This window comes from Thermomyces lanuginosus (assembly GCF_041956635.1).
Source record: "Thermomyces lanuginosus strain ATCC 200065 unplaced genomic scaffold VTN49scaffold_36, whole genome shotgun sequence".
Taxonomy (NCBI): Eukaryota; Fungi; Ascomycota; class Eurotiomycetes; order Eurotiales; family Trichocomaceae; genus Thermomyces; species Thermomyces lanuginosus.
The window spans coordinates 70,235-96,829 of record NW_027192370.1 but is presented as its reverse complement, the minus strand read 5'-3'; the positions used below and the strand labels follow the sequence as shown (position 1 = coordinate 96,829).

The window sequence follows — 26,595 nt, the reverse complement described above, 5'->3', positions numbered from 1 at the left end:
AAAAAAAAAAAACTTAAACTGTGTTCTGGCAGTAAAGCTCCAAATACTCCTCTGGCTTCATCGGATTCGGATCCGGATTGTTCGGGTCGGGCGGGTCGATCCTTTCCGCCACGTAGGCGAGGATTTTCTTCGCGCGAAGCATCCGGTTTGCGTTGAGTCGCGCGTTGGTCATGTTTCTGCATTGCGTTAGTCCTGTTTTCCGAATGTTGGTCTGGCTGGCTGATATTCACCCTTCGGGCTTGACGACCGGTGGCAGCAGGTCATTGTATGGCTTTAGAACGAAAGGAATCTTGACGATTTCCTTTGCCGGGGTCACATTCTAGAACAGAGTTAGAAACTTCTGTACCAAGGTTCGCGGGAATTTCTCACCTTCAATAGCAACTCCGCCAGCCAGTGTGGAACGGCTTTCTCCAGCTCATCAACCTCCTCGCGGATGCGGCCCACTGATCCCCGGTACAAATCAGCAGCAACCGCAGCATCGCCAGAATCCTCCTGGATCAAGATAGCTGTCTGCGGCGGAATTGTAAGCCGCGGCGTCGCGCTCTCTGGGCTGGGACTAATTGCCGATGGCAACTGTGCCGTCGGATGCTCCAGCAGATATGTCTCGTAGTCGCTCCGAATCTTCGCAATCACGCCACTAAGATTGTTCTCGTACGTCTTTTCTTCCTTCTCCTCCGATTTGTCCGACTCCTCTGGCTTCTCTTCAGCCGCGGGTGTCTTAGGCTCAGCGGAAGTCCGGCTGAGCTTTCGGGGGAAATCCATGCGGAACTTCTTCCCGAATATCGAACCCTTCTTCTTGTCTTCTTTGTCGGGTTCCGTAGGGGACATGGGCTGCGCCGAAGGCGGCTGCTCCTCGGCCCCATTTTGTGGCGGTTTGTCCGGCTCAACAGACCAACTGGCATTCGGAGAGAAATAGTCATTAGTTTTCTCCGACGACGGAGGCCGGTGCCAATCATGACTTCGCCGTTGTTCCTCCTCGGTTGGCGGCAGCGGAGAACCAAGGCTGCTACTAAGTGGCGCCACTCCTGGTGAAGCTAGGCCGATATGAGAGCCCGGAGTTGACAAGCCATTTTGCTGGCGCGACAGAAAATAGGACGAATCCATTGGTGATCGAGGAATCTCGATCGAGCCGGGCGCGTTTGCTCGACGAGTAGCAAGGGCGTCTTGGGCCTTTTTCGAAACGCTTTCGCGGTACTCGGCATCTCGCTTGATTTCTTCATCGATCAAGTCGTTGAACAGCCAGCGGAGGACCCATTTTCCGAGATTGACTAGATTCGTTAGTCGTCAATCTGCCAAAGGGAAACAATGAGGAAAACCGCACTTCTTTGTTCTGCGTTGTTGGGATCGACGGTTGCAATCCCGGTTTCGTCTGGGTATACTTCCGCATCGAAGCAGCGATTTGGTTCCAAGATAACAGACAATCGACCTGTGCGGGTATCCAAGGTGCACCAATGCGCAATGCTTTCCATAGTATTAACCTCTGACGCCACATCGTCGATGTGACGCTTCCCAAACGATTTCATCGGGACGCACTAAACAATCCATCAGAAACAGCTTCTTAAACATCAACGTTGAGAGGAGTACCTGTAGGAGATCCCACAGAACGACCTCGCCAGCTGTGTCTTGCGTTAATGCACGCCTTCGGTCATTTAGCATCATATGTTTGATAAGGCCATGCTGCCCTTCTATCGTCTCCTCTGGAGTTGTATACATGGGAACTACGACGTCCAGCTCTTCTGGCTTCCGGACGCTGACAGCCGAGTATATCGTGGCCCGTTCAGGGTCACGCCCCGGGAATGTAGCGGTGTTAGAGAGAAGCAAGACAGAATTATGGGGAATCTTCTTCTTTGAAGTGTTGCCGTTTGGCTTGCTGGGACTCGACACTTGTGTCGGCGACTCTGGCCGCGAGTCAAGCCCTGGCCCGGCGCTAGGCAGCTCAATTTCCGCCGTGGTATCAACATCGGGCCAGCGGTTGATACTCGACTTTGGTGTGGCCGTCCAGATGGAGTTGGCAGCCGCGACAACCCGGACGACGCCTTCGTGCTCCTGCAAGGCGGCAATGCATGTGCCCTGGTCAAAGTCGGCCACGTTCCGCGAGTCCGTCTTGGCCACCAGCCCAGATCGATCGCTTGAGTAGAACACCGCCAACCTCGGATGGTCCGAGTAGAGCGACCAGACGCTGTCGTTGTGCATGGTCAGAGTGTGTGTGCATCGGCCTGCAGTCAACGACCAGACCTTGACGGTCTGATCTGACGATGCAGTCATGATCGTGTCGCCATCGCGATTGACCAGGATCGCGCGGATGTTATCCGTATGACCGACGAACTTGGTGATCAGCTTCCCGGACTTGGGATCCCACACCCGCACTACGCTTTCGGGGCCGCCACTGGCCAGCACGGAGCCACCAGTGGCCAGCGCATATACCGAGCCTTTTTCCGTCTTCTCATCCGCGCAATTGTCGATCTTCAGTGTCTCGCCGCCGCGATGGAGATCCCACAGAATGATTTTGTGATCCAGTCCGCCCGACGCGACCCACGTAGCGCGCTGGCCCGGCGATGCAAGGCATTTCACGTAGTCCGTATGGCGACCAAGGGAGACAGGGAGGTCATTCGTTTCGGAATGCGGGCGCCAGACGCGCACAGTGGTATCCGACGACGCCGACACGAGCGCGGAGTTGTCCTGCGTCAGAACGATGTCATTGATCCAATGGCTATGAGCCTGCACCTGATGCCGGAATGTTGTCGCACTGGACTCGCGCTGCTGCGCCGCAAAGTTCAGATCCCACGAGCAAATTACCCCATCGCGGCCGGCGGAGTATCTATATCAATCGCCCAAGCAGTTGATCAGCTCAGCCAGTTCGGAAACCCGGTAAGCAGCAAAAGCGATCCTTACAAGATCGAGCTATCGGTATCGACGGCAAGACCATTGACACCCAAACGATGACCTCCCGGCGCATCGGGGAGAGGAAGCACTGTAACCCAGAGATAAGCAGCTGGCGGGGAACTTCATAATGGGACGATTTGGCCGTACCATAGCTGATCCTCTGGTGGGTGAATTTTCGGGCCATGCGTCTCTATTCAGCAATGGTGATCACCCGAAATTGCGGATAGCAGTATTGAAGGAGGTTGTGCCTGAAGCGCTCCGGAGAGCCTCCGCAAGGGACTCCGAGCCGCGATCCGGGCCGGGCGGAGTAACTTTAAGGTACTATGCGAAATGTTATGTCAACAAGCGTGAGCGGAACCAAGGCCGAAGACTGACGCAGACAACGTCATGTAATGACCAAGACTGCGCACGAATGCGAAAAGAGTCGATTGATCTGGGAATACCTCGTATCGACTTGTAAGGTGGAGAGATTCCCCAAGATCGAATCGAGATCTGGGGTATGAGCCGGCGGTTAATATTTCGATATTATCCGGGCGAATCAGTTATCTGGTTATTTCTTGTCACGTATTATAACATGGCCTGTCATCTCGGGATTATTTCGGGAATTTTCAGCTGTCAGCGGACTCAAACGCAGTTGTGATCTCCGTGGAGCTCCGTCGGTGAAAATCACCGCTACTTTCCACAGCTTTTGGACAACGATCGAGAATGGCAAACCCATTGAAAATCACCTTAGTAGATGACGCTTACAGTATGCAGCTAACGGTTTCACATCTGAATGGTGATATCAACGACTCAACATCGGGTAAGGCTGTGCAGATGTTGCCAATGAAACCTTAAAGCTCCATATCGGAGCAGAAGAGCTTCATTCTTCTCATCTCCCATATTGCAAGCTTCAACACTTTTATCAAAGCTCGATTACACTGTACCAGCCTCAAAATGAGCAAAAGCCAAGCAAAAATGGCACACCAACTGGACGTCCCCTTGGCAGAGATCAAGCCTGTCTTCCCACCAAAGCGGGGCCTTGGCCAGCCGTCGGAGGAACCCCGCGCAGTGCGGGAGACGATCCAGCGTCTGGGTTTACAACCTCATGTTGAGGGCGGCTACTTTGTCGAGACGGACCGCGATCCGCGCAAGGTCCCGAACCCATTCCTCGACACCAAGGATCCCGGCATTGCCTACGAACTTCCTGATGAGCAGCGCACTGCACGCCCGGAAGATGATTCCACTCGCTCCGCTAGCACCAGTATTTATTACTACTTGACTCCGGGGTCGCCGGTGGGATGCTTTCATCGCAACCGTGGCCGGACTGTGCATACACTACACAGCGGGCGAGGGCGGTATGTCCTGATTCATGCGGATGAGGTGCTGCGTGGAGATCGCAAGGAGCATGGCAATAAGGCGCGTATCGAGACCTTTGTCGTGGGTCATGATATTGCTCGAGGAGAGCGCCTGCAGTGGATCGTCGAGGGAGGGAAGTACAAGGCTACGTTCCTGTTACCAGATACCCGTGATGGGAAGGAATCGGGGGGATTATTAATCAGCGAGGTTGGTCTTCCCTAACATTAGAGCAATGGACCTGTGTTAACAGTTTTCTCTCTCTAGACTGTGATTCCCGGGTTCGATTTTGGAGACCACGATTTCATGCAGGCCAAGACATTGGACGAATTGCTGACCCCGGATGAGGTGCGGGAGCTGGAGTGGCTCCTGCGGGAGAAGTCGATTGGGCTGTAATTGGTCCCTGTAACGAACGCAAGTTCACAAGGTGTGAAAAGGAATCGAGATACGAGATAAGTATCAGTATTATTCTGACAGTGATAAGACGACTACTACCTGCATAGTAGAGTCATAGACTGGCATCCACAAGAAGACCAACGCCGGTTAGCAATCATGTAGAAGAGACACGCCAACGCCATCCCATGACACCCACGGCCAATGCAAGTACTATCAACCCAAAACATAAACCAGGAAACCAATACACCTTTCAATAGGAAGCTTCATCCTTTCAATAGTCTGCTGCTGACCCCAACCTGTCGCTACTATCCAGCACTCTGTTTCAAGGTTAGCCTAGCAGACTCAAAACTTGAATGGAACAACTTACGAATATTGTTTGGTCAAAGTTCCCTCGCCGCCTTTTGACAAATCAATATTAAAAACGTAGAAATTGCCCTCGCTCGTCACGACCATCACTTGCGGCGTGTTACTGCTCATCGCCACAACACTTTTGAGCGGACCCGAGCCGCCGTGCCCAGAATTCGACTTGGGGAGCTTGATCCACGCAAAGTCACGGGCCGGCTCCCACATTTCACTGACACCCTTGGGAAGATACCCCCCGACTGTTGAGGCAAAAGTGCTCCCAACATTCTGCGATGTCCGTCGAATCATGCCCATCAGAGTTCCGTTGTGTTTTCGGCGCGTAATATCCGACGGATCCGTGCCATCCTCTGGAGCTGACCCGGAACTCGGGCTAAGCGGTGCATCTCCACTCCCATCCGCATGAGCGCCCTGGTTTCCCAGCTTGAAGATGTGAATAGTCTCTGTCGCTGACGACACGCACAAAAGCGTCGAGGTAATGTTGAACGACATACTGTAAATGCGCGATGGCATCGAACCGCGTCGGAACTGGTACAGTTTCTGCCCATCGGGAACAGAAAATACACGGATGATAGTTCCTTTGTCCGACGCGGTGGCCAGCAGCGTACCTCTACTGTTGATAGTGATGCATGATAACGGCGATCGATGCGCTTCTACCACATTGATCGCCTCCAACTTGATCGCATCGAAAATTAGGACCTCACCGCTTGTGGGCGATATATGGCTAGATGTCCCCGGCGGGGCGTGCGCCGGAGGTGCAAATGACGACGGAGGTGCTTTTTGCGGGAGAGGGTAGGCGAGGTAGCAGTTCTCGGAAGAGGGCGACAGGGCGCAGATGGCTGTGCAGAAGTGTGAGAAAGATGCACTATCAACCGCTTAACCCCGCATCTCACGTACCATTTGGATTCGGAGAGGTCTGTATTGTGTAGAGCAGCTTCATGGTCTGGATATCGTAAAGGTATATCTGGTCTTCCAGGACAATAACCAAGCGCATTCGGTTCAACTTGACGGCCAGCACCGTAGTGGGAAAGGTCAACTCGCATATCGTGGATTGTCGCTGGGACGCAGTTAGTCCAGGCGATCAAAATGGAAGAATTGGCCGGCGAGACTAACTTTGGTGTTTGTGATTTGCAATCGGCGAGGGGACAAGATCAGCGCCACGAGCGATGTGGAAAACAGCATCTCCAGAATCGCGATGTTGCCTTCTCGCGTCTCGTAACTTTTGGAGAAGGGATCCGTCGTGTATATACGGAAGCCCTTGGACGTACCTACCCATGGTTGGTACCTCACCACACTCACAACAGGTCCTGGACAGACATACCGACAGCTAGATAGCTGTAGTCTTGGTTAAAGGTCACAAAATTCATCGTCATCTTGCCTGTTGACCGTCCAAGCCTTCCAATATGCCCAATATGCGGCAATGTGATCGACGTTCCGCACGTTCCAAGGGCCCGGGAAACGTAGGTTTCAAGTGGAAGTACGGTAAAAAGTCTGAAAATCAGTTACAGCACAGCGCCCATGACACCGCCGGCCAAATAAACCCTATGTTTATTTGTGAATGTGTGAAAAATAGCCACAAATCTCCGTCGCAAAAGTGATCAGATGACGCTTAAAAGGCAGCGCAGAAAGCGACCGCGGTGCATTTTTGGCCTGAGGCAGCAAGGCAGCGAGGAAGAAGTGGCCCACCATAATTGGCCCTGGCGCTCGGACCCTTCACCCATCCCGGCATATCTCACAATTTTCCGACTATACGCTTCAAAGTCAAAATCAGCGGCACGTGTCTCCGCGATGGCCGGAGCAAACAAGCCGCAATCTGTCATGGCGGAGTCCGATGCCGATCTGGTCATCGCGGTGCGTATTGTCGCTTCGTCGCCGCCGCCCAAGGTTGCTGACTCCTCGGTTCGGTACCTACTTTTCTAGACCAACGACAGTAGCATCGTTTCGAAACGCAGTGTCGAAGCTCGTTACTATCCTCAGCGTCAATTCTTCCGCCCGTTTGTGAGGAAATTCCAGAGGCGGGCGCCGTTAATCAACAGGGGCTATTGGCTGCGTATGCATGCTATTGAACACACTGTACGTCGGTTTTTACAAGAGCCGTCCGATGGGCCCAAGTTTGTGGTCAACCTGGGCTGCGGATAGTGAGTAGAGTCGAAAGATCTGAGACCGTATAGAGGAACCTCCGAGGCTAAGGGATGGCTACGTAGTGACCCGTTGCCCTTTCAATTGCTCGACAGTGACCCATCGCTCTGTAAAAATACAGTCTTCGTGGATGTGGACTACGAGAAACTGATTAGTATCAAATCCGCGATCATCCAACAAGCTCCGGAATTCCAGCGCCTGGTGGGCAGTAAATTCGAGGTGTACCCTGAGCATGACGTGGTGCGCCTCCGTGCTTCACAGTATGCTGCTGTCGGCTGTGACCTAAAGGACCTAGGAAGACTGGAGCGCGGGCTGCAAGCTGTTTTGGGCTCAACACCCGCTTCCATTTTATGCATTGCTGAGGTCTCTCTCACGTACATGGACGTCGAATCGGCCGATGCGCTGATTTCGTGGATCCCACGGCTCGGAAAGGGTGAGCAGATGACCAGACGTGCGTTCTTCGTCATGCCCAAAGGCTAAACATAGTGATTCATGCAGATGTTCGATTCTGTCTCTTGGAACAGTACTTCCCAGATGGCCCTGGCCATCCATTTGCAGCCACCATGATCAAGCACTTCGAAAAACTCCGTGCGCCTTTACATTCTATTCACCACTATCCGACTATGAAAGCGCAAGAAAAGCGCTTCACAGACAGAGGATGGCAGAAAGCGTATGCACGGAGTCTATGGGATGTGTGGAATGACGACGAATTCCTCGAACCATCGAAGCGGTCAGCCCTCGATAAGGTCGAGCAGTTCGATGAATGGGAGGAGTTTGCGCTCTTCGCATCCCACTATTTTCTCCTCCTTGCTTCCACCGATGCGCATGACGGTACCGTCTTTCCGTCGTCCAATGAATCGGAAACTCAGACCCCTGACAGTAGGTTCCGGTTACTACCAAATTGTCCACCTCGATTCACTGCCCAGCGGAGGTTCGCAGCTGCCATTGCTAATGGCGACAACTCCGTGGGCGTGCATGGAGGGGTTGGCCGTCAGTCGCGACTGTTGTCTACAGATGTCTATGTCTGGCCTGATGAAACTGATGTCAAGTCCTATCCCCCGCCTCCTGAGCAAATTCCCGTCCGTATATGTCATACAATTACGGGATTGCCGGATTATGACTGTTTACTTGTCGGGGGCCGCACTGCTCCAACATCTGTACTGAGCGATTGCTGGGTCCGACAGCACGGAAGATGGGAGCCAGTGCAGTCCCTTCCTAGTCCCCGGTTTAGACACTCCGCAACAGGAGTTTATCTGGATAACTCCTATGTCTTGGTGTACGGCGGAAAGTCTGACACAGGGGAGACACTCAGCGACTGGCAGTTATGGAGTCGACAGCAAGGCTGGCAGACCTTGCACGTTGATTGTGAAGGCGACCTTCCTCGTAGTCGATTTGGGGCTTGTCTGGTGGCCATAGACGACAACTTTGGGATCCTCTTTGGCGGCATGACTCAGGATGGCGTAGTCCTGAATGACTTTTGGCTCTGGACAGTTAGCCAGCGAGAGGATGGCACCAAATCTGTGCATCTTGCAAACCGAACCAGCTCGCTTCATGATGCGACGCCTGTCTCGAAATATCTTGGTCGCTTTGGTGCAACTGTTGCAAAGACAGGATATGGGGTCTTTGTTATTGGTGGTATCGGTCAATGCGGCGTCCTTCCGGCGGCGTTCGAGGTGATACTTGTTGACAGCTCTCGGCTATGCGATGATCGAGACGGAAAATCATGGAACCAGTCCATATTGTCTCCAATCGGTCTCGGCGTAGAGCCTCCTCAACCACGGCCGCTCTTGATCGGTCATGCGTCGAGCGATGTTGCATCGTCACGCGAACCATGTCCGGGAGATGGATCTGGAGTTTCAGACGTGCTAATTATGGGCGGGGGAGCGGTTTGTTTCTCGTTTGGCACGTTCTGGAACAATGGCACATGGCTGTTGCAGCCCATTGGATCCCCGAAAACGAATCCCTGGCAATTACAGGTACCGTCGACCTCAAAGGAAACGGCCACACCTCCGACCCCAGCCATTGAGCCGCAGGGCAAGATGAACAGCGCCGGCATCGTCCAGATTCCTCGACGGCCAATCCGTACTGCGGCCGAATTTGAAGAAATCCTGTCGCGAGCCGAGCCTGTGGTCATTACCGATGCCGACATTGGCCGTTGCACCGAGCTCTGGACCAAAGAGTATCTGACGCAAACTGTTGGGTTCAACCGTAAGGTTGTAGTTCACGAGGCGCGCTCCGAGCATATGAACTTTCAAAAGAAGAATTTCGAATACGTCACCAAAGATTTTGGAGAGTTTCTCCAGGAAGTGTATGACGGCAGTCGCCAATATCTGCGGTCCATCTCGACGGTCCAACCCGCCAAGCAGGCGGCGAACTTGGCCGAGGATTTTCCCGAGCTAAGCAACGATTTCCGCCTGCCACCGCAACTGGCGTTGGTCAATGAGAACGCGCATAGCTCGCCATTGCGAATTTCTGGGCCGGTTACCATGTGGCTGCACTACGATGTAAGACCATTCTTGGATCGTCCAAGCTTGCCCGCCCATGTCCACTAACCGACTGGCAATGTGTCTTTTAGGTTATGGCCAATGTTCTCTGCCAGATCCGTGGCCAAAAGCGGCTGATTCTCTATCCCCCATCTGATGTCCAATACCTTCAGATTCCCCCTGGCGCCTCCAGCTCCAGTCTCAACATCTTCCATGGCGTGGCCGATGGCGACATTGTGTCCATTCCCCACACCACCCCGCATGAAGCGGTCCTCAAACCCGGCGAGATCCTGTTCATCCCCCCGCTGTGGTTGCACACAACCTCCCCTGTTGGGGGAGTGAGTATCGCTGTCAATGTCTTCTTCCGCAATCTGCGGAATGGTTACGCTCCTGGTCGGGATGTTTATGCTAACCGGGATCTCAAGGCCTACGAAGACGGCCGAGTCCAGGTGGACAAGATTGCCCGCATGTTCGATGGGCTACCCTCAGACATGGCCCGATTTTACCTATTGCGGCTGGCGGACGAGCTGCGACAAAAGGCTCTTGGCTGATCCTTTCTCTCCTTCTACAACATTTCCTTTTGCGAACATTGGGCGAATGGAGCCAATGTCTCGCTTTCCTAGTGCACCACCATGTGCCTTTCCGCGGGCGCGCTTTCGTGTGCCGTTGGACGCGTGGTCACGTGAGGGCCCAAGCCGCTAGGTACTTGGAATCGCGGCATTCCGATAAGAGTCTTGGCGTCAATCCTTGACTGGAACTGTCTGCTATTGGCTGCGCTGATGGATTTTTGGACCAATCACCGACGTCGGACCTTCGCAGCCGGCCAGCCGTCATCAGCCCTGATGGGTCCGGAGCGCGGCCAATCCGAGGGTGGAGCTGGAGCCAGAGCTCCGCTGGTGGACCCACATCTTCCTGGATCTGGACCGGCGAGAGAGGATGGCGTGCAATTGGTCCACGCGGCGCGGGGTTGTGTGGCTAGGGAGAGAGCCAGTCCAGGAAGCTCCTTCCATGACATCGCGATAAGCTGCAGCTGCCATTGACGGCCGGCCGGAGGACGGGGAGGAGTCGAGTTATAAGGACTGTTTAAGGCCCAATGAGCCATTGTCCGTCGCAATGACATGGCACTTTTCTACAGGCAGATTGATAGAATAAAAGCGTTTAACTTCATGCCCTCTGTCCTCTTCATTAACTGTATTCAAGGCATGCAAGAAACCTAACCTAGAGCCAGGCAAGGGAGTGCCGCCCCTGGTCGCCAACACACACCCTCCCCTCCCCGCTTGTGCTGAATTTCCTCGTTTGCCTTTCTTTTTAAATCTTTTTAATATCTTGTCTGTGTCTCTTTTTCTTCGTTTTCTCCATGCACTGATATATTTTGTCAGCCATTCATTTCGCACAGTCAATATTGCTCTTGTGGATTTGATTTCCTATCTTCAGACTACGAGAACGGAGCACAGGCCCCGGGATCAAGATAGATCGCGCCTCTGGTGGGCCCGTAAGTCCGTTCAGTCCGCCGGTTAACCGCGCTTACACTATTCTCCAGTACACTGCGAGTTCCAGCAATCAGATTGTCGCACGAGGAGGAATCACATCGACATCTCAGTCCTTGCCGTCCTGCATCCAGTTCATCGCGAAAACGTCGACTTCGGATACCTGCGGACGTTGCCCATTAGACCATCCATTGGATAACCTCGGTCCCGTCGCGATTCCGACGAGCTACCAGATACTCCGGCCGTCCCGGCTTCGGCAACCAACGTGAGACACTCTTAAAAGCTCCTGATATCGCTGGGAAACCTCTCAAGCATTGCGCAGAGCACGCCGCCTGCGCAGACGATGTGATTGCCTGCTCACGTGCTCGCCAATCGGATTGAGTGGTTGTCGAGGAAGGCGCGACCCGCGTGTACCTGAAAGTCCCCGGATTTGGAAGGTGCGACTATAGTCAACGGGATGGCAACGATTGTGGTGCAGCCGCAGACCGTGCGGCATTCGCCAACACCGCCTCCAGTTTCACCGTCGCGAAGCCTGAACGTCCACTCACGCAGCCCGACCCCAGTCCCGAATAAGCACATTCCAACATGCCCCCCTGGCACCACTGCGCAGCAGGCGTCCCCGACGCTGCGGAACTCCAGCGGCATGGGCATGACCACCCTCCTAGACCCGCCTGATCGATTCGCCAAGGTCTCAGACATGCCGCCCGTGTATGCGATCGACGCCAGCGTTCTAGCGGCGGCAGTGGAGCACCTGGCATCGCAGCCGTTGCCGGACCCCAAGCGGGTATTTCCCTGGCTGCACGGACTCCACCCAGAAAATCGGTTTCAAGTGTGCTTTTTCATCCTCCCCAGGCTCCTGCCACGGATTGTACCAAAATGTCTGCGGTGCCTGACCATCATCAACGTGGACAGTAACTTGACCAGGTGTCGTCTGCGCGGCGCAGTGACATTGGAAGAAGTCCTTACGTCCGATTTCGAGTTCCTGAATGCCGACCCACCCAAGGGATTCTCCGTCAGGAATTTCCAAATCCAGACGGCAAAGCTGGCTCCGCTATCGGATATTGTACTCTATTGCGAGAATGGAGACATCGAGCGCATGTTGCCGTTGGCGCAGAAGGTGTCCATGGCGCAGCAAAGTTGGAAATCCAAGCACGACCCCGATAACGAGATGCCTCCATGTAACACTTTTGTGTTGACTGGTAGGTTACCCGACGAAGGCAACTGGTGTCGAACACGGCTGATGAGACCAGATTGCTTCAAGCATATTGAAGAGCACTATTCCGAGTTGGTTGCAACAGATTCATTGGGTCAGCCATCGGGCAATGTCATGGACTTTGCGCGACGTGAAAGGATCGAGATGTGTGCCATGGCAATGACGTCCGAAATATCCAGAAATGTTTGGCTGGGGCCGAGCCCGGATACTGTTGCGGAGTACGCGGAAAGTGAGACCTGCCTAGATTTTGACTTACAGCTGGAAGCTAGTGACGACGCAAAACTGGCGGGCCGGCGGCTACTCAATGAAGTAGAAAAAGGCTTGAGCAACGGCGAAAAGATTGTATTAGAGGTGATATCGTCTGGCCACTTCCCGGATATAGCCAAACGCAGGGAAGTGGATAAGTTTATCAGCATGATCCATTGGCTGTATCGCCTAGCTAATCCGGACGATGAGGACGACGAAATGGAGGATGTGAACGATGACGGCATGTCCTGGCCATCTCGAAAGAAAGATGGATACAGAATCCTGATACACTGCCCAGATGGCTACACCGAGAATACGTTGGTGGCAATGGCATATTTTATGTTTGCCGAGGGGGTGCCGATGCACGAGGCTTGGATCAAACTTCATCGGGAAAAGGGACGCAATTTCTTCGCGTATCCATCAGATGTGGATTTCCTACGTGCCATCCAACCGCGGCTGTTGCAAGAGAGTCCAGCTGCGCGGGGCTTGAATATAACCAGCCTCTCTGAGCCATCATGGGTAGATGACATGGATGGTTCCCTCCCAAGTCGCATCCTCCCATACATGTACCTGGGTAGTCTGGCGCATGCGAACAACCCGGAGTTACTGAAAGCTCTAGGAATTCGCCGGGTTCTTAGCATCGGAGAACCCGTGTCTTGGACGCCCGAAGTTATCCAGGAATGGGGAAGGGACCATCTCATGTTTATCGACAATGTGCAGGATAACGGGGTCGATTCTCTGACGCAAGAATTTGACAGATGCTCAGAATTCATCGGTAAGATACTGTGTCGATGATTTGTCACGGGAATTGACTAACCATGAACCAGGTCGCGGGAGAGCGGATGGCACTGCAACCTTGGTACATTGCAGAGTTGGAGTTTCTAGATCGGCTACCATTTGCATAGCTGAGGTCATGGCGTCATTGGGAATGTCGCTTGCACGGGCATAGTGAGTATCGGCAGGCTGATGGATTGGCTCAGGCTGACATGTGTAGCTGCTTTGTTCGAGCTCGGCGATTGAACGTAATTATCCAGCCGCATTTGCGGTTTGTGTAAGTTGATGTCTAGCAAGGAATCGTAAAAGACGAGGCTAATCGACTCCGGACAGATATGAGCTCTTGAAGTGGGAAGAATATCAACAAATGCGACGCGGCCTACCCATCCGCCGGGAGATGGAATGGGCGACGCTCGCAAGAGAGATTGCGCTGATGAACGAACCCTACTCGAGGCGGTGATTTGTTCCATCTTGTGTTATCTTTTGTGATTGGTTTTCTGATTTTGAGCGATTCATGGGTCATTGCTGTACCATTTGCGAGAGTTTTTGGGTAGGTTCGGTGTTGGTAGGATAGTCATGCTTTGGATTATGGGACTGGTTTAAAATACCTGGTCATGCATACTAAAGGTGTACAACGGCCTATTCCCTTCTCTTCCTTCCTAACCGCCCATTTAACACCGTTCAAACACCCGATACAAACCCTTTAGATCCGCAACCTCAACAACCCCCGAAAGCATACTCTTGGTCGCAACCATCCGTGCTCTAATCGCCGGAAAAAGCACATGCTCCAACATCCTCGCAAGTTGGACCCTCCTCTCTTTGAGCGGATCTTCCTCCTCCTCCTCCTTTTTATCTCTCTCCCCTTCTCCGTCCTGATCGCTCCCCGTCGAAGGCGGCGGCGGGGGAAGTTCCTCCGGAGTATAAAAAGCCGCAAGTTCCCGGAGAAATGTCCGAAAACACGGCTCTTCTGTGGTCCAGTCGACATATGGCCCCAGACGGAGCAGGAACCGCGGGAGTTTTGCCAGGGAGGGGACATACCCCTTGAGCAGGAGCGGAATGGTGAGGAGGTCGCCATCGGGGGAGATGGAGAGGGAGAAGTACTCGTCGAGCATGTCGCGGCGGTCGATTAGAGTTTGGGCGATGCGTGTGGGGGCGGTTCTATATACTTCTTCTTCTTCTTCTTCTTCTCCCTGGGTAGAAGAGGGTTGGTGGGAGGTGCGTTCATTTTCTACCGCTAGTTGTAATAGATCGATGAGTTTTGGCGGGGGGTCGAGTTTGAGGACGCCAAAGTTACCAAAATCTGTCAGGCCGATTTGGTAGAAGAATTCGTGGCCGAGCATGCCGTAGTCGACGAGGTAGAGTTTTACGCCGGATTGGATGGCGGCGATGCGTCGGCGCTCGTCTACGAGCCCGACGTAGGTGTGTGTGGCGAGCATTTCCGTCAGGCCGTTGTGCATGGCAGAGCGGACTTGGGCGCGGAGGTTTTTGACAGACGTTAGCGCGATGCGCACGGGTTCGCGGTCGGTGGTTTCGTAGTGCATGCCATCATCGTCGGCGGCGGCGGCGGGAGACTCTTGGTCGTTGGGAGTAGGTTCAGAGGTGGATTTTGGAGGGTGTGGTGTCGAAGGGAATCGGGATCGTGCTGCAGGGAGCATTGACGTGATTTTGCGCATGCGCGAGTCTGTGCGTACGAGATTGTGCTCGTACGGTCTGGAACTGGACGAGGATGGGCCCGGGCGGCGTGCGTCACTGTCTAGCTCTCGATCCGCTGCAGCGGGACTCGCTCCTGGAAGTAAGGTCTGCGTCATGAATGTCCGGCTGGAGTCGACTTGAGCCAGCTGTGCGCGAATTGCACTGCAAATCTCCTCGATGATTTCATCCTCATGTAGAAAGTTCACCTCCCGTTTTGTCGGATGCACGTTGACATCGACACGGTGCGGCTCGATTTCTAGGTCAATGTACACGAAAGGGTGGCCGCCTTTTGGCAGAAACGCGGCATAGGTCTGCTCAATGGCTTTACGTAGCGCGCTCGACTCCACCGCTCGGTGGTTGATGAATAGCAGGATTGTCGTCCGCTTGACGTGATAGTTCGCATTGGTAACAAACCCCGACGCACGGTAGCCATATCTCTTGCGGTCTTCGACATTAAAGTCGATCAGCTCGTTGGCTACTGCACTGCCATAAATCTGCCGAATGCGATCTATCGTGCTAGACTGCGCCGACGTCGAGATGCTCACGCCCGAATCGCCGTGCTTCTTGCACGAGAACGCGACTCCGGAGCAGTGGATAGCGTAGCGTCCCACAATATCCAGGATCTTTGCGTATTCTTCGTTGGCCGACCGGAATGCCCGCCGCCGGGTCGGCACGTTGTAGAATAGATCCTCCACCTGGTGTCGTCAGCGCTGGTCCACGACCGCACTGCAGGGAGAGGACATACTGTAATCTGGGTCCCTCCGCGGCCAGCCGTCGGTTTAGGTTTAGGGCTCTGGCCCGGCTTTGCAGGAACCAACTTGCCATCGGCGTAATGCGCGCGCCAGGCGCAGCTGGAGTTCGCCGTCTTGGTTGTTACGGTCAGATGGGCAATGTGACTGATACTCGCCAGCGCCTCGCCCCGAAAACCATAGGTGCCTATCGACGCCAGGTCTTCGAACTCCTTTAGCTTGGAAGTTGTGAATCTTTCGCACAGGATCGGCAGATCGTCCACCTGCGTGCCTTTTGTATCAGCGCTGGTATTCTCTCGTTGATGCTCCGGCTACGACCGCGCAGGCTACTCACGTCGATCCCGTGGCCATTATCCGTAATCTGGAGCAACTTAAGCCCTCCTTCCTTGACCAATATCTCAATCGAGGTTGAGCCCGCATCGACCGAGTTCTCGATGAGCTCCTTCAGCGCGTGCATCGGCGCAACGATAATCTCTCCGGCTGCAATCTTGTTCACGACTTCCGGAGCTAATGGCTGCGACTATTAGATATGAACGACCTAAATTGCCATGACAGACTTGCCTTGATACGCCTGGGCCGCTCGGACGAGAGCCCGGCTTCGGACGCTGTTCTCTTTGTCCCGCGGGTTTCCTGTTCCTCTTGCGCTGCGTCGGCCATTTTCCAAGAGTTCGTAGCTAAAGAGCACGAAGAAGGTGTCGAGATGAGTTAAAGCTATCTAACTGATAGTCTAGATAAGCATGGGCGCGTCGCGTATCGCGGGCGGTGGGTGGATCTCGTAAACCCAGTCGTCGGTTTGACCGCCGAGAATGAAGGGAGACGTCAGCTCAAGAATGACCAAATTATCACATCTCTCCCAGCTCCAACCGCGCGGTCTCCAACTATCATGCACCGCGGACCAGATCTTGTCGGAATGCTGCTGCCCTCGCGCTGATCATGGCGCTCCCCAGGGTCCGTGACGAGAACCGAGCAAAGAAGGACGACGACTATCGCTTTCGCCCAGCCGCAGCCACAACATTCCGTCCATCGACGACCTGGCGAATGCCTCGTCGCCGACGGTTGCTCGTCCTCGCGGTTCTTGCGATTGCCCTTCTCTACCTCCTTAGTATTAGTCTTGCCGCTGACCGCAGTGTCTACTCTATCCACCCTCCTCCACGCTGGCCCGATGTTGAGGTTGCGCCCGATCCCTTCCCAGATGTTGGGCACCCTTCAAAGGAGGATGAACGCCTGCGATTCCCGGAACTGTCCAAGTCGCTGTCAAAATCACGCCTCGCCGGTACTGGTCGTCGTGGTGTGCTCTTCGCAGCCGCCAGCCTGCGAAGCGTTGCCGATTTGTTACCGCTCGCTTGCGAGAAGACACGGCATAGCTACGAGACGGTTCACTTTGCGGTGATGGGCCGGGAGCCGGTATCTATCGAGGGAATCCAATACGTCAATGGCATCTCTTCCGACGATTGCAAATTGGTTTGGCATGATGCACGCGCGGAACACGCCGCGAGCTTCACGGACGCCCGAATGGTAAACGCGGTGGATTACGCACTGTGGAATCTGCTTTCAACTTTATATGTGGATGCGGTGATTGCTCATGGGCCCGCCTTGGAAGAAGACTTCTTTATCCAGGCCATTGGTCGCCGCGCCGAGAAGCATGGCGTTCCTCTGGTGAGTCTCCCGGCTAGGGCCAGAGACCTCATGTGGATTGCCGATCTCGACGGCAGGGCTCTTCGAGGTACGTAGTTGCCGGCGGAACTGACTGCAAGTTAATCTGGATTGCTAACAGGATCGCAGCATGGAATCATTTCAACGTGGAGCTTCTCATACAAGCCCCATCTGGCTCGTCTGCGTCTCTCGTCAGGCTGTTGAGATCGTTGAACAGAGCGGACTACCTCGGTACTACGCCGAAACTAACCATAGAGTTGCCTACGCGGACGGATCCGCAGCTACTCAAGTTCATCAAGCGTCTGCGTGGGGGTGCTCTTTCTCCAGAGCGGATCAGCCTCCGCCGTCGTGTGCCTTTGAAACGGATGACCCCTCTGGAGGCAGCGATTCAGACCGTGGAAGCATTCTATCCTAGTGATCCTTCTCACTCGCACGTACTGCTGCTCTCACCGCAGGCGGAATTGTCACCATCTTTCTATCACTTTCTGAAGTATGCAGTCCTTAAGTATCGAGAGTCTTATCGCTCCGCAAGATCCAAGAACCTTCTTGGTGTCTCACTTGATTTACCGACAGTGAAACCGACTGATGATACGCCCTTTACTGTCCCTGATATTGATGCACCATTCTTTTGCTGGCAGTCGCCAAACAGTAACGCTGTGTTGTATTTTGGCGATAAGTGGGCAGAGTTCCATACGTTTATGGTCAATCTTTTGGAGACCTCGGCTGCAAAGGCGGAGCCGTCCGAGAAACAAATCTCTACCAAGTACCCTGCGTTCATGGAAATGCTGTTGAAATTTATCAGGACAAGAGGATACTTCTTGCTATATCCATCCTTCCCGGCAAGGCAGTCCATCTCCATGGCTGTGATTCATGAGGATTTTTACCAGGCGCCGGAGGAGTTTTTAGATGAACATGCTACGTCCCACGAAACTGAAGACAAGGCTGTTGACTTTGAATCTGTGAAGACGACGTTGTATGGAGCTTCTACTCTGGCAAATTTCATACGTCGCCTGCCTGATCGGCTCCCTGGGCTAGCGCGTCTGCCGTTTCTCGCCTTTGACGGGAGCACAACTACTTTCGAGGAATTGACGGAAGCCTCGCATGAATTCGCCAAAAAGTTGAACGTCCCCAATGTCGCCTGTTCGAAGCATGCACAGTCCCGAACGGTTGGCAGTCATTACTCGTACAATGCAGATGGTCTCCTTTGCGTTCCTGATCGTTAACGTTGTTGTTATTTGGGCTACTAGCCGTGTATTTTGATACCAATAATGTCGTACGACAAGAGCCCAAAAAGTCTTGATTACTCTTACTATGGATTCTGCCGTCTATACATTGTCAACAACTGGCTTATTAGCTTATATAATCAATATCGTAAACTAAGCCGGATTTGTCAGTAGCCTGGCCAAATGGCCAATCGCCATCAGCTCCACCTGCTCAGTGCCGTCAACGCAAGCTCTCATTGCCTTGACCTCATCTAACTCGCATCTTCGAGCTTTCATACTTCACATTCAAGGAACCTAGCTTCTCGTCTCGTGAGAAGCGCGCGAACTTTTGGTAAATCGAATTCAACCGAGCTTTCTACCCCACCGCGATTCGAGTTCTGTGGCCGGTGGCATGGCGAAAGAAGGCGAGCGGCCAACGGGCGCCGCAGAGAAGGGCAAGGGTAAGGTGGAGGATGCTCGGGAGTTGAATGGGCCGAGAAAGAATGCAAAGGACGATAAGGCGCCGGCGAATGGGAAGAAGAATGACAAGAAGGATGAGCCTCAAGAAGGTAATGCGCCCGCGGCGCTGCTTGATTTGCTGATACGGCATGGATTGCTAATGTTATGGCAGAGGAGCTGAGCGAGGAGGATCAGAACCTCAAGAATGAACTGGAGATGCTAGTAGAGCGGCTCAAGGTACGACACTTCTTTGTCTTGATTGTTAGAGAACGCGCTGATGAGTCTGCACGATCATAGGAGCCGGATACGTCGTTATACCGACCCGCTCTCGATGCCATGAAGAACTTTATAAAGACCTCCACGTCGTCGATGACGGCGGTCCCGAAACCCTTGAAATTCCTTCGACCCCATTACGATGAGCTGGCAGAGCTGTACGAACAATGGCCGGCAGGGCCGAATAAAGTGGGTGTCACTGAGATAGGCTGGCTGGCGACTGCATGCTGAGTGAGATTGCTTCTAGGATTCGCTGGCAGATATGATGTCGGTGTTGGGGATGACGTACGGTGTTGAAGACCGGCTCGAAACCCTCAAGTACCGTTTACTGGCCAAGACCTCCGCCGAAGATCTTGCCTCGTGGGGTCACGAATACATTCGCCATCTGGCTCTGGAGATTGGACTGGAGTACCAGAACCGACAAGCCGAAGACAAGGATGCGGCTGACCTGGTCGAACTTTCGCTCTCCTTGGTTCCGTACTTCCTCTCCCATAACGCCGAAGCCGACGCCGTCGATCTGCTGAGTGAGCTCGAGATGATCGAGGAAATCTCGAAATTCGTCGACGAGAACACCTATTCTCGGGTCTGCTTGTACATGGTCAGCATGGTCAATCTCTTGACGTATCCAGAGGACCATCAGTTCCTCCGCACTGCTCACGAAATCTACGTTCGATACAACCAACTAACCCAAGCTATCGTCATCGCCATTCGGTTGAACGACCTCGACCTAATCCGGAGCGATTTCGCTGCAACCGATGATAAAGCGGTCAAGAAGCAGATGGCGTTCTTGGTCGCGCGGCAGCAGATCTGGCTGGATCTGTCTGAAGAGGAAGACCAAGAGCTGCAGGAGTGCCTCAACAACACCCAGATCCACGTCCACTTCAAGTCCCTGGCAAAGGAGCTCAACATACTTGAGCCCAAGATGCCGGAGGACATTTACAAGACGCACCTGGAGACCGGCCGAAGCAGCAGCTTGGCGAATGTCGACTCAGCGCGACATAATCTGGCCAGTGCATTTGTTAATGCGTTTGTCAACGCTGGCTTCTGCAATGACAAGATGATGCTCGTGGAAGGGGACAAGGGTCCCTGGGTGTGGAAGACAAAGGACGACGGAATGCTGTCCACCACGGCCTCGCTGGGTATGCTGCTGCACCGGGATGTAGAAGACGGCCTGGATACGATCGACAAGTACACCTATGCGTCGGAAGACCAAATCAAGGCTGGCGCTATGCTTGCCATTGGTATCCTGAATTCCGGCGTTCGGATGGACTCGGACCCGGCCTTGGCTCTTCTGGGTGACTTTGACATGAGTGAAAAGTCGTCCCAGATGAAGGTGGCCAGTATCATGGGTCTCGGCTTGTCGTATGCGGGGTCTTACAAGGAAGAGCTGTTGGACATCCTTCTCCCGATCGTGGAGGATTCATCGTTGGATATGCAACTCTCGGCCATGGCAGCTTTGTCCCTGGGTATGATTTTCATCGGTTCATCCAATCACCAGGTCTCGGGCTCCATTGCCCAGACACTGCTGGATGAGGACCGACAGAAACAGCTGCAGGACAAGTGGTCACGGTTCATGGCTCTCGGGTTGGCACTCCTTTACTTTGGACGGCAAGAGGAGGTCGATGTCATTCTTGAGACGCTCAAGGCGGTCGACCACCCAATGGCCAAAGCCACGGCGGTGCTGGCGTCAGTGTGCGCCTGGGCAGGAACCGGTACAGTCCTGAAAATCCAGGAGCTCCTCCATATCTGCAATGATTACATCGAGGAGAAGGAGGAGAAGAAGGGCGACGAACTCGTCCAGTCGTATGCTGTACTGGGTTTGTCTTTGATCGCTATGGGCGAGGACATTGGCCAGGACATGATTCTTCGTCAGTTCGGCCATCTGATGCACTACGGTGCCAGCAATATCCGGAGAGCTGTACCCCTCGCCATGGGTCTGGTCAGCCCCAGCAACCCGCAGATGAAGGTCTACGACACGCTGTCCCGATACAGCCACGACACAGACAACGATGTCGCCATCAACGCCATCTTTGCTATGGGTCTTCTCGGTGCCGGCACCAACAATGCTCGGTTGGCGCAGCTCCTGCGGCAGCTGGCTAGCTACTACCACCGAGACCAGAACTCGTTGTTCATGGTCCGCATTGCGCAGGGCCTGCTCCACATGGGCAAGGGAACGCTCTCGGTCAATCCATTCCACACGGACCGTCAGGTCATGTCGCGAGTGGCGGCTGCTGGTTTGCTAACCGTGCTGGTCGCCATGATTGATGCCAAGCAGTTCATCCTCGCCGAGCATCACTACCTCTTGTACTTTCTCATCACAGCGATGCACCCACGGTTCCTCGTCACCCTCGACGAGAACCTCCAGCCGTTGACTGTCAACGTGCGCGTTGGTCAGGCCGTTGATGTGGTCGGCCAAGCTGGTCGCCCCAAGACCATTACAGGGTGGCAAACACAGAGCACGCCTGTGCTCCTCAGCTACGGTGAGCGGGCTGAGCTTGAAGATGAGGAATACATTCCTCTCAGCCCGACGTTGGAGGGTCTTGTGATTTTGCGCAAGGTGAGTACTATCTAATCACTTCCTACGAGTCAAAAAGAGTGCCGCTGACCCCAGGGTTATAGAACCCCGAATGGGTGAGCTCGTCGTAGATTCAGGTTGGGGATACAATGGACGGGATGACTGTAGCTGGATCTGATGTCGCATAATGGGACTACTGCATTTAGCACGATGCTGAATGGTGAATCTGTATTGTATGAGAGCTGTTTAAAGAGTCCAATGTAAGCCCTTGGTCTTGGGGCTGCATTAGCATATCCGTAAAAGGAAACTAGGGTTAGGGCTTCTTGATGAATCTTATCGTTGGGACGATCATGTGAAGAGTGAAATTCCTCCAGCCCAAAATCTTCCATCAGCACCGACAGCGACAATGAGGCTCGATCCCAGGGCGATGCGGTATCTCACCGCAGAGGACTTTCGAGTCCTTGCAGCGGTAGGTTTTTCCACCCGCTTCTTTGAAAGTTTCCACCAGCGATTCGGGTTCGTCTGACAGCTGACAGGGAATGAACACAGGTTGAGACAGGAAGCAGAAACCATGAAGTGGTGCCGACGCCGTTGATTGTTCAGCTTTCTGGGCTCCGAGGGGGGAGTGGCGTGCACAAGTGCATTTCGACTCTGGCGAAGAATAATCTAATTGCGAGGGAGAAAAATGTGAAATGTGAGCATCAACCGAGAAAGTCAACCTTTGTTCGAAACTAATTTGGGGACGCAAAAGATGATGGATATCGATTAACCTACGGCGGGTTCGACTACCTAGCGCTGAACACGTACCAGAAGCAGAAAGCCGTGTATTCAGTAGGCAATCGGATTGGGGTGGGCAAGGAGTCGGACATTGTGGTGGTTGCGGGGCCAGACGGCACGCAGCGGATCCTGAAGATCCATCGACTAGGTCGTATTTCGTTCCGGTCAGTCAAGAAGAATCGGGATTACCTGGGGCGGCGCAGCACGGGTTCTTGGATGTACATGTCGCGGTTGGCGGCGATCAAGGAGTTCACGTTCATGAAGGCGCTGCATCAGCATGGATTCCCTGTGCCGGAACCGATTTCGCAGAATCGGCATACAATTGTAATGAGTTTGGTGGATGCGTTTCCTCTGCATCAGATTGCGACGGTGGCGGATCCCGCGAGTCTGTATGCGGACCTGATGGCGCTGATCCTACGGTTGGCGCGGTATGGGTTGATTCATGGTGACTTCAACGAGTTCAATATCCTCATTAAGGAGGAGCCCGTTTCCGGGTCGAAAGACAAGGACGGGCAGGAAGAAGAAGTCCGCCTCGTGCCGGTTATTATCGACTTCCCGCAGATGGTGTCGATCGATCACCCCAATGCGGAATTCTACTTTGACCGGGACGTGGAGTGCATAAAGCGGTACTTCCAGCGACGATACCACTTTACGAGTGACGAGCCCGGCCCATTCTTCTCGGAGGCCAAAGAGGCTTTCTTGAAAAACCCTGGCAAACGATTGGACGTGGAAGTCGAGGCATCCGGATTCTCAAGGAAGATGGCAAAGGAATTGGAGAAATATATGAAAGAGCTTGGAGTTGATGGGGACAGAGGGGGAGAGAGGGATGATCTGGATGATGACGATGAGTCTGAAGAGGAAGTAGAAGAGGGAGAAGGAGAAAATGACGGGAATGCAAATGAAAGTGAGGGCCGAGATGTTAACGATACGGCGGAGAAACTTGAGGATCTACGAGTGTCAGCGTCGAGCTGAGATAATCTTGATAGATTGACGAACAGCTTCATGTTGTGACGATGCTTATGAACAATATCAACTCAGTTGATGCCTCTTCATCTTCGGTATTTTGTGTAATACTCCCCACGCGAAAGTACCGTTTCATGGTGTCCTTGTATACAAGGAATGCTCTCGCTATTATCAAGCAGGCTGGATCCTCAGGGCAAAAAACGAAATCTGGATCAGAACGTTGAATGTGCAACGAGTCGCGGATATTCCCTAGGTATCTTTGTCCATTGTATTGCGTTGCCTGTCATTCCTTTCTTTGTTGTACGCTGGGTATCCTAGCTCATGTGCATAAATAGGCGCCATTCCTTCTGTAATGCAACAACCGGAGAGAAAGTGGAATTCAGAGATTATCTTTCAATGTGTCCATCAGACTCTACTGGTCATTTCGAGTACTTTTTGCATGTGTCATAACCTGCGGAAAACTCAACAGAATAAGGTATTCGTGAAGTGTTCTGACATTGGAAGAGCGGGTGGGCGCTCCCCTGGAGTGTTGTCGCAAAGCACATAGGTATACTTATACTGCCAACTCAAGCGTGCTATGGCGGGCCATGATTAGCGTCGTACAATGGCAATAGCGAATGCATTTCAGTTCAATCGACATTTATCGGATTCTGCGCACCAGAATACTGGACTATCCCCCATACCCAAGATATTGACCCCTACCTTGTTTTGTGCACTGAACATAAGTTTCATTGGGAAGTTGTCAAGCTTGTGAGGCTTCTCTCGCGACAATTGACGCGGTGTCCAGCTCAATCGCTCTAAGGCTTCTCATGCAGGGTTAGGCATCCAGATTCTAACGGAAGAAGACTCGAGTTTCAGCTGCTTTTATTTCGTCCTTCCTCGTGTTGACTGGTTTTGACTCGGATTCATCCATGCCAAGTGTCGGAATACTTTTATCTCCGAAGTCTTAAGGTCTGCTACGAAATGCTGAACGATAGTGCACACAATGGGGCGGCTCAATCAGTTGCTTCAAGCATAAATTTGTTCTGATCTTTGGCGCGAAGTAAATCCGGGAAAGAGTTCATGACACAGATTGATTCTTGATTCTTAATCAGGCGTTTTATTCTGATTTCTAGCGGCTGCTTTAATGCCACAGGAGGAATCTGAACAGACTCAAACAAGTCCACAGCATCAATGATATTTTTGGCTCTTTTACCTTTGGAGCTCGTGATGAACGTCGCACGTTTCCTGAACCCAGCAGGCGTTATCCGGAGCCAGAGGGTGCGTTCTTCGCTTCATTTGCTTTTCAAAGGTTACGTTAGCAAGGGAATGGATTTCCATGCTGACAGAGCCCAAGGTGTCGAAACGTTGGCGAGCAATTCTCAGGAGCAACTCAATCAGTGCTTGTGTCTTGCACAAAACATTCAGGCCCCTGGGCCTGGATCCGAACGGTATTGATGCGCCGATTACCGACACGGCGAGGTATGTCGAATGGCAACATCGGCTAGAGTGTGGTCGACCGGTCAAAAGAATCTTTCTCCCCTGGTCATCGGAACTGCCGCCAGAAAATTGGGCTATTTATAACCCCGCTCCTCCCGCTGAGGTCAGGCTCCGCTCGCGCCGACTGTGTTACCGCACTCGGGATAACTGGGAACTGCACATATTGAATCTCGAAACGGGAGAGAGATCGATCTGGCCCGAATACAACGAACACGGCGGAATTCTCGACGAGAGTTTCTTTACGTGGTCCGATCGCTATCTCGTTCAATTCATTACAGAGGAGATGTAAGTTTTTGAAGTTCTCAAATCCATTGCCGGGCTCCTGCAGTCAACTATCTGCCGTCGAACACTGATAATTCAGTACGGGAGTGCAACTGCCCACTCTAGCAGCATTGGATTTACAAACGTCACGGAGTTTTATCCAAGACACTTCTACTTTTCCTGTTTTTACCCCTTGGTCCCGGCTGTGTTCTCTAGTGAAAGACAAGGTGGCTGTCGCGAGCTATATGGGGAAGACCCAGCCGTCCTCGTTTGGGATCTGGCCTCTAAGGTTGTCCGACAGATCAACATCGAAAAGTTTCCCCATCAATCCCCACGCACGATTTCTGACATTAGCCTATTGCACATTGTCCAGGATGAGGAGGTCCTGGTGGTATTTCAGGTAAACTGGAATCTGGATCCGCCCGAAGTGCAAAAAAACTAAGTTGTCGTTGACGACCGGGGAGGTCCTCGAGAAGAAACAATTCGGCCTTTCGCTAATGGGTCGTCATATCTTCCCTGAAAGAGGCTTTTACATCAACTTGTATCCAAAGGGGGATTTCGCTTGCACGTTCAGCCGTGGAACAGTAACGCGGAATATTTTCTACTCATATGATCTCGAAGCTGACATGCATCTCATGTATGACTATGCCACTGACAAGTTGAGTGGCCGATGGTTCGAATATGTCAATCACCATGGACAATCCCCCAAACTCGAACGACATCATCCCGTCATTCTAACTCCTGGTATTGTCTACTATTGGGCCGAAGATATTAGACAGCCCGTTATCTACGACGTCGCCTCAGGCAGGACAACCCGGCCCCGCTATCAGCTGGACGACCGAATGCTGTGTTCCAAAAAAGACTCCCCTTTTTTCCAGCCTTTTGGCGATCAGGAGGTTTTCGGCATTGCCGGAGAGGGCGGCATTGAGCTTTGGTTTTTCAATCCCAACTTTGTCCCTGACTTCCTGGATGGACGGCCACTCGATGTGTAGCAAGTAGTCAGCGAGTTTGTGTTTGAGATCAACATGGAATCAAGTTTTCAGCCGCTCATGTACATCACCCACCCATTTCGAGTTAATATCCTCATTTGACACAGAAGTAAATACTACCTTCCGATGAGCAACTGCCTGCGAATTAAAATATTTACCATCAATATGGTCACTTTGTTAAGTGGTAGACCTGAACACAAAAACGGGACATACGTGAAGCTGTTTTCTTGTAACTAATCCTGAAAAGGTCAGAGGATGTTATTTTTT

At 52.9% G+C, this 26,595-nt stretch overlaps 10 protein-coding genes across 10 annotated transcripts in view; 7 read left to right on the top strand and 3 right to left on the bottom strand.

Moving 5' to 3' along the window:
- Nucleotides 1-3,067, bottom strand: part of VTN49DRAFT_5822 (uncharacterized protein) — a gene marked incomplete at both ends in the record, with an annotated part of 3,721 nt that extends 654 nt beyond the window's left edge. The window contains 7 exons of the mRNA XM_069413922.1: nucleotides 20-176; nucleotides 231-319; nucleotides 370-1,268; nucleotides 1,322-1,532; nucleotides 1,585-2,818; nucleotides 2,893-2,971; nucleotides 3,031-3,067. Coding sequence (XP_069266046.1) covers nucleotides 20-176; nucleotides 231-319; nucleotides 370-1,268; nucleotides 1,322-1,532; nucleotides 1,585-2,818; nucleotides 2,893-2,971; nucleotides 3,031-3,067 — 2,706 coding nt within the window. The remainder of the gene's footprint in view (nucleotides 1-19; nucleotides 177-230; nucleotides 320-369; nucleotides 1,269-1,321; nucleotides 1,533-1,584; nucleotides 2,819-2,892; nucleotides 2,972-3,030) is intronic.
- A 752-nt stretch (nucleotides 3,068-3,819) lies between these two features.
- VTN49DRAFT_5821 (uncharacterized protein) lies at nucleotides 3,820-4,614 on the top strand (the record flags this gene model as incomplete). Its single annotated transcript, XM_069413921.1, has 2 exons — nucleotides 3,820-4,428; nucleotides 4,486-4,614. The coding sequence occupies 2 exons, from the start codon at nucleotides 3,820-3,822 to the stop codon at nucleotides 4,612-4,614; spliced, it is 738 nt and encodes a 245-aa protein (XP_069266045.1).
- Nucleotides 4,615-4,885: 271 nt separating this feature from the next.
- On the bottom strand, nucleotides 4,886-6,347 carry VTN49DRAFT_5820 (uncharacterized protein; the record flags this gene model as incomplete). Its single annotated transcript, XM_069413920.1, has 5 exons — nucleotides 4,886-4,931; nucleotides 4,982-5,813; nucleotides 5,872-6,031; nucleotides 6,088-6,242; nucleotides 6,296-6,347. The coding sequence occupies 5 exons, from the start codon at nucleotides 6,345-6,347 to the stop codon at nucleotides 4,886-4,888; spliced, it is 1,245 nt and encodes a 414-aa protein (XP_069266044.1).
- A 415-nt stretch (nucleotides 6,348-6,762) lies between these two features.
- On the top strand, nucleotides 6,763-10,147 carry VTN49DRAFT_5819 (uncharacterized protein; the record flags this gene model as incomplete). Its single annotated transcript, XM_069413918.1, has 5 exons — nucleotides 6,763-6,825; nucleotides 6,895-7,112; nucleotides 7,179-7,546; nucleotides 7,612-9,617; nucleotides 9,689-10,147. 5 exons carry the CDS (start codon nucleotides 6,763-6,765, stop codon nucleotides 10,145-10,147), a joined length of 3,114 nt encoding a protein of 1,037 aa, XP_069266043.1.
- Nucleotides 10,148-11,540: 1,393 nt separating this feature from the next.
- Nucleotides 11,541-13,776, top strand: VTN49DRAFT_5818 (uncharacterized protein; the record flags this gene model as incomplete). The annotated part of the gene is made up of 5 exons (XM_069413917.1): nucleotides 11,541-12,282; nucleotides 12,334-13,317; nucleotides 13,370-13,490; nucleotides 13,537-13,593; nucleotides 13,650-13,776. 5 exons carry the CDS (start codon nucleotides 11,541-11,543, stop codon nucleotides 13,774-13,776), a joined length of 2,031 nt encoding a protein of 676 aa, XP_069266042.1.
- A 211-nt stretch (nucleotides 13,777-13,987) lies between these two features.
- On the bottom strand, nucleotides 13,988-16,414 carry VTN49DRAFT_5817 (uncharacterized protein; the record flags this gene model as incomplete). Its single annotated transcript, XM_069413916.1, has 4 exons — nucleotides 13,988-15,703; nucleotides 15,754-16,020; nucleotides 16,092-16,271; nucleotides 16,319-16,414. 4 exons carry the CDS (start codon nucleotides 16,412-16,414, stop codon nucleotides 13,988-13,990), a joined length of 2,259 nt encoding a protein of 752 aa, XP_069266041.1.
- A 276-nt stretch (nucleotides 16,415-16,690) lies between these two features.
- VTN49DRAFT_5816 (uncharacterized protein) lies at nucleotides 16,691-18,633 on the top strand (the record flags this gene model as incomplete). Its single annotated transcript, XM_069413915.1, has 2 exons — nucleotides 16,691-17,480; nucleotides 17,540-18,633. 2 exons carry the CDS (start codon nucleotides 16,691-16,693, stop codon nucleotides 18,631-18,633), a joined length of 1,884 nt encoding a protein of 627 aa, XP_069266040.1.
- A 391-nt stretch (nucleotides 18,634-19,024) lies between these two features.
- On the top strand, nucleotides 19,025-21,990 carry VTN49DRAFT_5815 (uncharacterized protein; the record flags this gene model as incomplete). The annotated part of the gene is made up of 5 exons (XM_069413914.1): nucleotides 19,025-19,181; nucleotides 19,244-19,308; nucleotides 19,369-19,533; nucleotides 19,592-21,901; nucleotides 21,964-21,990. 5 exons carry the CDS (start codon nucleotides 19,025-19,027, stop codon nucleotides 21,988-21,990), a joined length of 2,724 nt encoding a protein of 907 aa, XP_069266039.1.
- Nucleotides 21,991-22,265: 275 nt separating this feature from the next.
- On the top strand, nucleotides 22,266-23,608 carry VTN49DRAFT_5814 (uncharacterized protein; the record flags this gene model as incomplete). Its single annotated transcript, XM_069413913.1, has 3 exons — nucleotides 22,266-22,328; nucleotides 22,409-22,553; nucleotides 22,611-23,608. 3 exons carry the CDS (start codon nucleotides 22,266-22,268, stop codon nucleotides 23,606-23,608), a joined length of 1,206 nt encoding a protein of 401 aa, XP_069266038.1.
- A 1,164-nt stretch (nucleotides 23,609-24,772) lies between these two features.
- Nucleotides 24,773-26,331, top strand: VTN49DRAFT_5813 (uncharacterized protein; the record flags this gene model as incomplete). Its single annotated transcript, XM_069413912.1, has 4 exons — nucleotides 24,773-24,859; nucleotides 24,936-25,363; nucleotides 25,556-25,739; nucleotides 25,804-26,331. The coding sequence occupies 4 exons, from the start codon at nucleotides 24,773-24,775 to the stop codon at nucleotides 26,329-26,331; spliced, it is 1,227 nt and encodes a 408-aa protein (XP_069266037.1).
- Nucleotides 26,332-26,595: the final 264 nt, after the last annotated feature.